Here is a 13,704-nt window from a genome sequence, read left to right on the forward strand (position 1 = left end):
ATGTTTGAGATGTTTCTTCAGTAAAGGCATTGGACATCTTTATTCTTCCATTAAACATAGAGTTTGTCAAGAATTAACTCGAGACTGGGTATTCCTGTCTTTTTTAAGGTTAAAAAACACACCCTAGACCTTGCTTAGGCTTACTGAGACAAAAAAGAGTATAAAATTTATTTACATTTCCTTTGCAGGCTACCATTAAATAACATTTGGAACCTAATAACTTTCAGTATAAGAATTTTTTTTTTTTTTGGTTTCAGGTAACTGGAAGAGAACACAAGTAATGGACAAAGAAGTTTGGTCTTCTCCCATGACAAAGTACTACTGTCTGTACTCTAGGCAGATGGAAAGGCTGGGCATCCTTGCATGTCCTGAAGCTCGTATTTACTTATGTTCTGTAGGGTTAAGCATTTCTGCTCACAGAAACAAACAAACAGATAAATACAGAAAAAGGCAGCATATTTCACTAAATCAAAGTCTTAAAAGTCTTAGATTGAATTCTCCCCTGCTGAAGCGTGTAATGTTTCTTATCCATTCACTAGTATTATTTTTCATGTTGCTAGAAACAGATTAATGTCTTTATTTCCTTGCGGGAATGAATAATGTCCTTTGGCTAGACTGACTGCTGAAACACTTTTTCCACTGCTCCACACAGCCTGTGCAATAACCACAGAGATCCTAGACCAGCTGTGATTACCTTGAATTTGTGCTCATAATTCTCAAAAGCTTCCATGACCATGCAGACAGCCTCCATGGAGCGTTCCAGTCGTCCGTCCACCCCGTTAAAGCGGTACATACTACCAGAAACATCCACCACCAGGCGCAAGCGTTTAGGTTTCTGCTGGGGGCTCCCAGGCTGGCAGGGAAACATAGCAGAAAAAAACACAATCTAAATGGGAAAGCTAAACATCGGCAAGGATAAAACATTTCAGAAAGAGAACCCAACGCACTTTGCAAAGCAAGAAGCTTTTATCCAGCAAACACTGATTATTTTTTAAAAAAGAACAAAAACATTTTAAGCTTTTTTCTAACTGTTTCAAACCAGTTACTTAACAGATATCTCAATTCATTCTTCCCCCTTACCTTCAATGACTGGAAACAAAATACCTCGAAAAATTCCATGCATGCTTGACAGGAAAATACTTTTTCTGCCTCAGTTTTGATTCTTAACATTTTATTTCAGTAAAGAGACTCTCGAATTTGCTCTTTCTGCCAAGGCTCATAATGGAAATGCTTTCCTTGGCTTACGGTATTATCAGGGACCCGTATAAGACTGTAAAAACTTGTCTGCTGAGGTTAATAACATTCCAAAAATGTTTGAAATCTTGTTCTGATTAACTATTAGTTTCTTCTTCATTCTGATGCTGAAACCATTATTTTTTCCTGAAATCAATCCCCATCTGTTTTAACAATTTTTGGCACAGTATGTTCAAGGGAGGTGTTTTATTTAGTGTGCAATGAGATGAGTCTGGATTCAAGTACAAGGCTATTAAAGATGATCCGGCAAAAAACGAGTCACATTAAAAACAAATAACTAAAGTGTTTCTTTTACCTGTAGTGGGTTGCAAGCATTTGAGTGTTTTATTCTTTTAATTACTCTCGTAATGGACTGTGGCATCCCTGTCCTCCCAAAAACAAAGGGAGCGAGAGGGCCCATTAAATCCTGCATTTATTTTATTTTTTATTCAAAACCTAAAAGTGTCCCTTTTTTTCCTAATTGAACTATTTTTACAAAGCCTTAAAACTGATACATTGAGTAAATACATTTTGAAAAAAATGAGAAATTAAGATCTAATCACTTTTCCCTTATTGATTTTTCACACAGGCAGTGCCAAGTTCCCTAAACTGTTCAAAGCAACAGACATCAGGACCAAGTAGCATAAAAAATAACACCAGGGATTCATCAGATGTGGGTAGCTGACGTGCAAAAAGATGTACTCAGCTATTTAAAAAAAATTCTTAGTGTAGTTAAAAACTGCAATCTGTCATTAAGTATTACTGTTAAATATTATGGACTAGCCCCACCAATTTTGGCCAGGTTTTGTTGGTCTGATTCAAGTTGGTTTCTCTGTTGCTGACTCACACGGGCCTAACCATAATGTCTTCTAAGGAATGGCTGAATTGAGCCATAAGACAGACAACTTTATCGTATCTTAATGGCTTTTCCTCACACTTTTTTCCCATTATAGTTTTTATTCTTGTAAATCCAAGTATCTGTGGAAGTTAAAATTCTTTGCATATCATGGAATAAGGAGAAGACATTAGTAAAATTTTTTTTTTTAAACTTCCCAGGGTATCAGGGAAATGTTTTGTGCTAATTGCCTTCAGCTCAATCAAATATAAAATAAGAACATAAAAACTGTTGCACTGGATCAAAACAAAGGACTGCCTAGATCAGCATCCTCTCTCTGAGAGTGGCAAATAGCAAATACATGTGTATGACTATAAGAAGAGAAGCAAATCTTCCATCTTGTGGTTGCCTCTGTCTCAGGGACTTCCCACGATTCCTCCCAATCTTCCCAAGATTCTTCTGAGTTTCTCATCCCTATAACTCACTGAAATTCCACTTGTATTTGTACAGCCACTATTAAAACAGCAAACTGGTTAAGCACTTCCCTACCTTCCTCTGCTACTTGTTGGATACTTACTTGTGGCTCAAGTTCTCCCCGTCGTTTATATATGGCTTTTTCTCCTGTCAGCCCATCAATGATTTTGGCATCATCTAGCTCTCCAACAGCTTGGTGTCTCAGCCATTGTCTTTCCTTACCCTTGGCCTACAACAGAAAAGAAAACTTAATTCACTCAGTGATTTGATTTTAAGCAATTTAAGACATACTGAACGTGACATATGAATGAATTTTCTTTGTAATGATGTGGTAGTTCTGGCATAAGTCAAAGAAATCCAAACACATTTTCATACCTGTATTGCTCTTTTTTTCTGAAAGAAAAATTAACACTGACAAAGAATACCTTCCCTCTGTAATTTTGTCTTAAGTAGTTTCATACATGGGAGTTTAACCAGGGACTGCAGAAATGTTAACCTTTTTTCTTGCAAATATGCTGGAAATCTGTGTAGCCTGTGCAGAAATACATACAACCAGGGGGACATGCATATCTGACCATTTGTTATGTGCTTTCCAGCCAAGCAGCGCAAGAAAAAAACACTGGGTGACTTAAAGGTAAAACTAAGTAGTATTTACCTTAGGTAATGGTAAGTGGTTTCTTTTAAAGTAATATTCATAACAAACTATATTTACATTTTAAAATAAAAACCTTGAAAATTATGATACTCAAGAGACAGTCCACTTAATGTTTCTTTTTTTTCTTTTAAAGAACACTGGTTACCTACAGCCTGACTTGATGAACATGCATTACAACCCAGGAACTCAAATATTCATGGAACTCCTATACATAGAAGCAAGCATTTAAGATTGAAGACTCAAGTGTTTTAATATTATAAACAACATATTTAGGAATGTTTTCAATGGATAGCTTCATCATGGTTCATAATACATAAGATCCATCTAAAGACAGCAAAGTCTGCATATATAGGTTTCATGGTTTATTTCATTTCTGCTTAAATCTTCGCGTTGAAGTTGCTCATCCTAGTAGTAAGCCCAGCAAGGAAAGAAGATTTTAAATTTATGTATGTATAACACATTTGCACTCTCAGCAAATTGCTGGTCAGCAGCTGGAAGAAAATTAAATACCCAGCAAGACACAAACTGCCTTAAACATTGGTTCTCAGGAATGAAAATAGTTGCTCTCTGAGGAGCAGGAAGTGTTACATTACAAATCCCCAGTAAACTGCAGGCCTGGGATTTGACAGGACAATCTTTATAATTTTGTACAGTCTGAGTAGTCAGATGATGGCTTCTTAAGCCTCGGAGAATCTTTGAATTTGCTTTGGTCAAAATTTATGAGTTTTTCCTTTTGGTGTGTATGAAAGAAGGAGTTCTGGACTACTGTCTATTGCCTATAGTTAGGCAAGACTAATGGACTACATACCTATGAAAGTAAGTGGGCAGAAAGAGTACAAAACCACAAGGAAAATGTTTTGATTAGTTAATTTTACAGCATAGAATTAACATAGTTGTGACAAGCAGTTTTTTTAGTTAGGTTCTGTCAAAAGCTTTACAGATGCTTCCTGATGGGAGGCAAAAATAATGCCAATATATGGAAACCTCAGCCTTTTAGCAAATCACAGAAGGGGAAAGCAGAAAAGATTTCTTAGGTTGTGAATTCAGTCAGTCGTGCCCTCTGATGCATTTTCATGGTGCTACAGTCAACCTAGCTTTAACCCACTTTGGCAGTGGGGCATCCATGAGTTTGTACCACCAACTAGCAGTTTCCACTATCATTAAATATTCTCGGGATGAAATTTGAAGTCCCTTCTTCCCTAGGATTATTGATTCCTTTGTTGCCCAAACAGTTGTGTAATACCACAAAAAGACACCTGCAAATTCCAGGTGACCTCTACGTGCTCCACCAAAATGTCACACTGTAGGAGTTTTCCTGCTGTGAAAAACACAGTGGGATAACCCATGGCAAATTTCAACAACACTTTGACTAACCATTAAAAAATGCTCCTGGAGACAACATGCTGTTGAGTGAGCAGAGCCTGTCTAAAATGAATCATGCACCTTCCAGGATGGTGCAGATGAGATGACTTTGTTCCTAGTCATTCTAGCCGTTACAAATACTGGAACAGAGGTAGATCCTTAATGCTTCCTTAGGGCTGCTGTTTTGTCAAATTTTTTTCATTTGCTTCCTTTCAGTAGGCAGGAGGGACAAAAAATAGAAGATTATAAAGTTTCGGCTAATTGAGCAAATTCTCAACTAGTTTCACGACTGTTTTCATTGACAATGCTTTAGCTTTGTGGCTATTTGCTGTTCAAGGAACAGCAGTGTGAGAAGAAAATTGCTTTTAACTATGGACATAGTTAAAAACCATTTAATACCTTTTGAAGATTATGCAACAAAAGCCAGAATTTGAACAGAAATTTTATTGGAGGAACACATTCCTAAAATAGGAAAGAATGCTGACAAAATCTGATCTAACTTCCTTCCAAAATAATGCTAAAATTATTTAGACTACTTAACATCTGCCTCTTCCATGCAGAATTCCTAAGAATTTATTTCCTTTTACAAAAGCTGAAAAAAATCCCCTTAAGCACGAGTGTTATACAATGCACATATACATTACAGAAAAGCTGCAAAGCATTTTCAATATATAATTTTCATAAGCTTAAAAGCAACATAAGTTTAAAAGGACTTACAATTTTAAAAGAAAAACAGAACTATTACATATATACCTTGCTTTGATATTTTACTAGAAAGGGCATACAACCAATTACTATTGCAACATACTGTGACCATATTGATGAAAAATATTGTATATATATTCAATTGTGTTGCTTTTGAAATTGGAAAAATGTGCTAGATCCCATATCTTATCAGCATGGCAATGGCTGATCACAATACACCACTGCAGTAATTCTTTTCACTGAAAGATATCAAAGGCATATTTACAAAATATAACTGTGATGTCTGTAAATATCACAGAAAAAGTTGTGTACGTGAAGTGATGACACCTAAATATGTAACTCGTAATGGTATAGGATGGTATGAAATACTGCCAGTTGTGGTCTGCATTTGTTTCTGGGAAAACATTATGAATTTGTTCCCTTGGCTGCTGAAATCAGAAAACTACAGCTGACAAGGCACAGGGTTTTCGCATCGTCAGCTCTCTGGGCCATGTTTATCATAGGACTGCCACTATCTTATTCTTGCTATGACCAGACAGTTCCCACATGGTCTAAATCAGACAGAGCCCCAGTAGGCTCGGTGACTCAGGCTCAGGTTTGCCCAGTTTAAATGTAGGTGCCTAAATGATGCTAAGAAGCTATAGGGACAATTGCCCCAGATTCCCTCTAATAGTCAATAAAAAGAGAAGTACTTTCTGGAAGGCAAGTAATCTAAAATCTAAGAAGGCCTTTCTGAGTGACTGACTGACCACAAGCTTTTGAATCTGGAGTTCAGACAGACAAGCTTTATTCAGGGTTTGGCCAGCACTAGGAGAGAAAAGAAAGCTCATCATTGACCGGATTTCCTGGACTTCTGGCTTTGCTACTTCTACAGAAGATAAACGACAACTCGTAATGTTTTGTTAAAGTTGTTCAAAGAGCTGACAGAGATCAGTGAGTTATGCAAAGTAAAATGAACACTGAAATTACATTCTCAAACTGTACTTATGTATCACTTTCAAAGATCAGCCTATTCCAAACATCTCCTCCTGCTGCTGCTAATTTTTGCCATCAACAACTGGATCTGAATCCCAGCCTCTTGACTCTGGGGATGTAAAATTTAATCAAAGGAATGTATTTTTAAAAAAACCCACAAACCTAACAATGAAAAGGCATACGTTGAAAAGAAAAACCAGGTTAAATAAACATGGACAATATATTTCCATCATGTGAACACACTGAGTTTGAAACAAAGCAAACTCAAACATTTTTAAAAAGTCAAAAGCGTTCTCTACTGAGCACTGGGATTTTCACAAAGTTAAAAACACACAGACATCTGAGCTGCAAAGTTTACTGCAATTGACTGTGCCATTGACTTATTTGAGAAATGAGGAATGTCTGACTGATAACAGGAAGAAAACAGTTTTACCGAGAACCCTCAGTGTACGTAGGACTATCCAGAAAAAAGGGGAGACAGAAGCATAGTCCTTCATCAGGGTTGAATGACTTACCATGCTGAAGAATTCAAATACATTTTTTTCTTCTCAGAAAGATAACATGAAACGTGCTTGGACTGAGCTTCCCAATTAACAGAAAGCATTTTGCAACTAAGTAATTCCTGTTATCGTTTATCTTCATTTTCCTAGTGCATCTTCTAATAAAAAAACCTACCAAAATCCGTATAAAAATTTATAAAGTCAAAAATTTGCTTTCATTATTGCTCTTATTCTACAATCTAGCTTTTCCAAATTCAGTGAGTTTGTTTTTTCATCATAAAGTACATTTAATAGCTCTGTGGTTAGCTGTTATAGATTTCGCCAGGAAGTTAGCAAAGTCTTATAAAATACTGAGGCTTATAAGACTTTGCCTTGATATTAAAATGACCTTTTTAACAAAGCAACAGGATACGTCTCCTTATATTTTAATATGTTATATTTTGATTATGATTAATGTGATCCCTGAATGTAAGAATTTAGGCTCCAAGGAATAGATAAGGCAGACTAAAAAAAAACACTTTAAACTGAAGATTTACTTATTCACTTCACACCTAGAGTGTGTTTCTAGGGGCATGTCTACTAGAAACATCTAGCACCTAGATATAAATGATGTAGGGAAAACTGAGATTTATATCTAAATTTTTTCAGTTGAAACCTGTCTTTACAAGCCAAAAGCCATATTAGGTGCATGAATCACCTAATCATGACCATCTTAAATGTTCATTATATGAACTAGATAATGAACTTAAATGTTCATTATATGAACATCATATATATATATTCATATATATAACATATGAACTCTGAATTGATACATTCATAATAAAACTGGCTAATGGTTCTCTGTGTATATATGTGATTATAGCAGCGTTGTTGAAGTTACAACGGCTTAAAGATATAAGTACGGCAAAGAAAAATGTTACCTTTCTTACTTGCAATACCAGGGGATTGGATTTTTTGACCCAGGAGGAGTCTGTCGATCATACAAAGTAATTTCTTTCTATATTTCAGTTTTATTGCTGAAGTAAGAAGACAGATTAGACACAGCACAGTGACTAACTAATAAACTATATGTATACCAGTGGTTGGTAGCCTTCAACAGAAATATTTTTAATCAGAGATGTCTTATAAGGAGTAAAACTAATTTTCCTTTCATTTTCACTGAAGATTAGCAGATTCCTCCTAGAAACAATGCACTTTTTATTTTATTTACCCTGTATATGAACACTAGTGTTAATAAAACCTGGAACAACCACAAGACCAATTACTAGAAGAAAGGCAAACTGGTTGTTTTGGTCAGCTTCCACTGAGGAGATTTGGGCTATACCTATTTTTATTAGCAAGAGTTAAAAACAAACCTGAGAAAAATTCATGTTTTCAGCTGCGTATGCAGAAAAGCACCCACCTGGAGTGGGTGTTTCTTTTAACATCTATAGCATTTGCACTTTTCAGCTAAAAATGTCTTTTGGACAGGAGGTAAAGACAAAGGCTGTGCTCTACACACCATCACATATTCTTTTAATAACGTATAGTATTTTCTTTCACAAAATCGTGCTCCTGAATAAGTAATCTCTGTAAGCTGTGGTACGGGAATACTGTAACTTGTAGAGACGAGCACTGAGATCCACTTAAAAGCTGCCTTTGAAATAGTAATATGAGACTGTTTTTCCTAACCATGATTATAACCTGAATCTGCTTTTAGCATCATCAGATGGTAACAGGATATTAGCAGGATAGTATTTGGGGCCTAATCTAATGAGCTCACCGTGCTCCTGTATCAGTGAATCTAAGATTACCTGCAGATTGTCTAAGATGATGCGGAGTGACTGAACTTGACGTCGGACTGCTCCAGAGAACCTTTCGTAAGTTGATGCATCATATTCACTCATCTGAATCTCTTTCAATCTAAAGCAAAGAACAGGGAGCTAAGAGCAGTTTAGGAAACAAGCATATCATCCATTTACGTATGTAAATTACAAGTTTATTTACTTGATAACAGGGCAATTCAGACTGTAATAACCACACACAAGAGACAAATCAAAGAAGTGGCAGCTGCTTTTGTGAATTTTTGACAAGGTAGGTGATCACCAATGCCTACAGTGATTGCATCACATTAAAACTTTATTAAAGTTACTTATCCTTTGTCTCTCTCCTAATCTGCTTTAACGTTTGGGAAATAAATCAGATGTTCTGAAAACTGTGATCAAATTCTAAAGGTTTTATTGGCTCAGGTGTTGCTATCTGTACATAAAAGGATCATGAGTACCTATTCATTACTTCACCGTCGGAGTATTTTAAACATATCACGATCCATGCTTTAACACAAAGGTTAAGTAAAGACACACCATAAAATCTGTCCTTGGAGATCTACAACTAGTAACTCTGTCTCAAATACCTATCTTTCTGCTTCATAAAATGATGAAACCTTGAAACAAAGAAGTTTTAAATAAACATTAACAAAAATGTGCTCCCCCACAAAAAAATGAGTCATGTCACTGAACGCTATCCTGTCCAGAGGCCTAACAGAGCGTGCAACATCTGCACCATAAAAACAGACACATGCTTTTTCTATAAGTTAAGATGTGCCCACTTAAAGCTCTGTATCATTCTTCTCAACATTGTAGCTAAGCAGATACTCTTAAACTGGTGAAACTCACAATTGGAATGTAATTACAGAGGTCTAATGGTGAAGAACGAGCTAGGGGACAGGTGGATATGCTGGGAGCGTGCACCATTTGATATTTTCCTTGACCCAGCACCATGTAGCGAGGCAGCAATTGTGTATCTGGCCACCCGACCACTCAGCACGTGGCTGGGTTCAGTCCTCATTGGCCTATCTGTGCACAGCTCATTTCAAACAAGCACTTCACAACAGCATAACCTCACTCACACCGTTTTGAAAATACTGATTTTTAAATGAACTGCAAATGGATAGTAAAGTATGTATAGGCTAGTTATATTTCTAATGACAAGTTTTTTAATACCATCACAAGTTACTTGCCTGGAACATATAGTATACATGAGAATTGCTGTTCAGGCTAGCCCTTTAATGATAATATTAAAATCAAACATCAAATCTTTGTTGTTTTTAGTATGACCGTGTCTTTTTCTATTTTGAATTTTGCATAGACATAGTCATTATAGCCAACTACTATTCATTAGAGGCAGGAAAAGGTAACTTTCAGGGCTGTACACTTTATTTCATGGATCCTGCCAATGGAGTTCAGTATCTTCACATCAATGAAGAAAACCTTTTGTTTCAAACAAAACAAACCTCACATGCAGTTTTACTTTGTTAAGACTCTATATCAATCCACAGTGAAAGCTAGTTCAGAAAAATACCACGAAAAATACTGCATCTATTCAAGAGCAGGTGCTAACTTCATTCTAGTGAAATAGGGCAATTTAAAATGTTTTCCACTAGAAGTACTGTCTAGCCAGGAAGGCAATCAATAGCTTTCATATTAAAATTCTCCCTTCCAGATAATCATGTATAAACAAAGCAGTGAAATCTGCAGTCCCCCTTATTTTTTTTTCATCAGCCTGAGGACTCCAACCTCCCTATTCTTAACTTTTATCTGTTAGTTCCCACAACTATCCAAGAGGTACAGAATAATAATCCAAGTCAAATGTGGCTTCAGAATAGGCTACATTTACAGCTGGTACATGCCAGCTCACTGGTTTTAGCAGGACATGAGTTGTTATCTCATGTACAGATACTCAGATTTTACAGGACACAGCTGCACTGTTTCCACAACACGTAGCAGTATCCAGGAATTCCCCCTAGCACGAATTTTGTAAATCACCATACAGGCAGGTAGAAACTCATCAAAGCATGCCATGTATGTGTATGTGTATATGCACGTAGAGATGTACAGAATCCAAGACCATACATACCAATTGTTTCTATTATGAAGCAACTGATAAGCAATTCTGAAGAATGGGGATGTAGAAAGGGTTAAAAATAGTCCTCCCCACTTGCCCCCCATAAAGCACCAGGAAAAAAGACAAAATAAGCTCTGCCATCCCGCTAAAAACAAAACCTTAAGTGACTGTTTTTAATTCAAATTTCTGTAAGTTGCTTGTGTAAATTAAATCACCATTAAAAGGTATTTTGCCTTTCAGGGTCTCTTCTTTTGAAGCACTGACATAATCTATACATTTTCCCTGTCTTTATTAATCACTAATGCTCTAACAGCAATGTTAAATGCTCCAGGTAATTTAGTAATAAAAACATGATTAAAAAATAAACTTGACCTGAATGCAATAGATAAATTGCTGTTTCTAAATACAGTGATTCATGTACAGTGTGTGCTTTATGCTTCACAGCCTAATTATTTAAGCATCAGTTGAAGCAAATGGCAATCTCACCTGCTCCTCACAGCACCCACATTTGCCCCCTATTGGAATCACTTGTTAATAGGAACAAAATGCGAGCTGATTAAGCTGCTTCTAAATTTATTTGCTCTGATGTTTTAATCTGTGTCTAGTACTATCTACTTTCAGACAGATACTCACATTGCAACATGTCCTGGGCTGAAACATAAAACTCACTTCGTACGGCTGTCAATACACTTTGATTTTTTTATGCAAAGTACCAGAGTTTGACTTGAGAGTTCAGTCAGTGGAAGAAATCTGAATCTCTGTGCACAGTCTGGGAAATAGTTGATTAGTAACCATGCATTACACTAATGCTGGGAAGATCTGTGTTTTTTCTCTGCTGAGGTCTAATAGTTCAAATCATCTCACTATTTGGCTATAGGTCTTTCAAACACAAGCAATTTGCTTATAATGGTCCATTTCGAAAGACATTTGTTAGCTGATGAATTTCTAACAACATACAATCTGGATTCATCATAATTCAAAGAAATTTTCATATGGTAGATCCCTTTTTAAAAAAGACAAATATTCACATCAGTCTCCTTATTCACGTAGTTATGTTTTACTCTACCAAATCACACAGTCATTTTAACAGTGTGGCTTAATTCAATAAAACATTCTATACATCTTGTCCAGAACAGTTAAACACATGCTGGTAAGCTCTGTTAAATAATGATCAGGGTAAGGTAGTTGATAAATACAGTTGAGAAAGAAAATTCTTTTTAGCCATCTTTTTCAAATTCTTCTGGGAAATGGAAAAGAAAATAAAGACTTTCACATTACCTCTGTTTAAAGGCTTTTTCACCCATCTCTCGAGCTGCTCTCTTAACCTCCTCAGGCACCGCATCCTTTTCAGCTTGAGATATTTGGTAAACCCTGTGGCCAGCATCCAGTCGATATGGCCCACCTTTGCCACCTAACCCAGCAGTGTCTCTCCCACCTAACATGATTGAGATAAAAAATAATTAAGAATACGCACTCAATAATAAATAAGAATGCATTTTCTTTAAAGCTTCCGTTGTCATATCTACAGATGTTTCAAAGAATTTGCCAACAATCCCCAGTAGAAATATTTATTGCCAAAGATTTTCAAAACTAAACAGCTATGACGGTTAAGAAGAACTCCAATAGAATATTGTGTTTATAGTCCCTTGAGACCGGATTCATAATGGTTTCCACCTTGTACAAAGGGGACCATAGATCATATAAGTCTTGTACATCTCCTTAAAGCTCCCGGTCCTTAAAGCCATTCATTCAGACTCTGTCTTCTCCCTAGAATTTGTTGGGTTACACTGTTCCCAAACCACTTTATCTAGCAGTCACTATCATGCCCTTTTAGAATTAGGAGGCACTTTGCCTATTCTGTGTGCCTCTTGCCTACACTACCTAAATTGCTGGGGCTACAGAGACATCTAAGAGAATGGCAAATGATTCAGCCTAGTTTCTATGGCTGCAAACTTCTGGTTCTCTATATGGCCAATGAAAAGAAACAACAACAAAATGTAATTGAAGTAGAGATCCGCTATATACAGGTTAAGTGCACTTATACTGCAAATACTTCTTTTCACTGGCAATAAAGCGACCCTGTATTGAGTAAAATAGCTCTAAGCAGAGGGTGGCCTTGTATAAATCCATTTTTGATGGCACAGCAGCTCCTTTAGACATCCTTAAAAAAAAGAATGAAAAACCTGTTCCACCAGCCCAAGTATTTCCACCAACGTGTGGCATGTTGTCTGGATCCACTTTTCCATGTTTGGGGGAGCTAACATCCAAACCACTGTCCCTCTGAATGGTTATCTGTAAAATAAAAAATAGAGCTGTAAATCTCTCTTATAGCAAGGAAAACCACTCTAACAACCTAACAATAACATACTAGTAGGTCTGCTGAAGAGCTGTAGGAGCAGAATTAATTCAATAAATGCAACTACCTGCTGAAGACAACAGGAGAGTAAAACAGGGCTCCTGAGAGGCGCATTTAGACCCACACCAGATCTAAGACTACTGCCACACCTGAACCACCCAGTGCTTTCAAATCTTATCCACACTAGAAAATTGCCTACATAATTCAAAATCCCCCTGTAGACAGGATGATCTGCTGTTTGAATGCTTCTCATAGTAGTGGCAACACGTGGCTGTACAGCCATTCACAGGTTTCAAGCACACCCAACTACAGCTCCGCATTCTTTATTGATGGGCGGATTGATCCTTCTTTCATGAACAGGGACTAAAGAAACGACATGCTCTTCTCCAAGGTTTGTCAGTAAATGGCTAGTTCAAATGACACGCTCACGTAATCCTTAACTTCCCTCCATGACCACAGGAGTCTACAGTGGTGAGTTTCCTACACTTGTCTACTGACTGCACTTTCCCCATCGATTCACCGCACGGCTGAACACCCAACGGCTGTCAGATGGTCAGGGCTGAGTCACTTTAGGCTAGGGTTGGATTTAAATGGGTGACTTTAAATGAAGTAAAAATACTTCTTCCCATTACCAACTCTGAGTCATGTAGTGAATCAATGATTCATGTGTAAACTGCCCTTCAGTTACTAATGTTCTATAACTTAATGCCAGTTTATTTTTTTA

At 36.8% G+C, this 13,704-nt stretch overlaps 1 protein-coding gene across 3 annotated transcripts in view; it reads right to left on the reverse strand.

Annotated features, from left to right (window-relative positions):
- Positions 1–13,704, reverse strand: part of VWA8 (von Willebrand factor A domain containing 8) — a 201,613-nt gene that overhangs the window by 15,008 nt on the left and 172,901 nt on the right. For all 3 annotated transcript variants that reach the window (XM_075139308.1, XM_075139307.1, XM_075139312.1), the window contains 5 exons: positions 12,808–12,916; positions 11,903–12,059; positions 8,536–8,644; positions 2,646–2,771; positions 695–853 (listed from right to left, as the gene is read on the reverse strand). In XM_075139308.1, the coding sequence (XP_074995409.1) occupies positions 695–853; positions 2,646–2,771; positions 8,536–8,644; positions 11,903–12,059; positions 12,808–12,916 (660 nt within the window). The remainder of the gene's footprint in view (positions 1–694; positions 854–2,645; positions 2,772–8,535; positions 8,645–11,902; positions 12,060–12,807; positions 12,917–13,704) is intronic.

Source organism: Calonectris borealis, chromosome 1, assembly GCF_964195595.1.
Source record: "Calonectris borealis chromosome 1, bCalBor7.hap1.2, whole genome shotgun sequence".
NCBI classification, from domain to species: domain Eukaryota; kingdom Metazoa; phylum Chordata; class Aves; order Procellariiformes; family Procellariidae; genus Calonectris; species Calonectris borealis.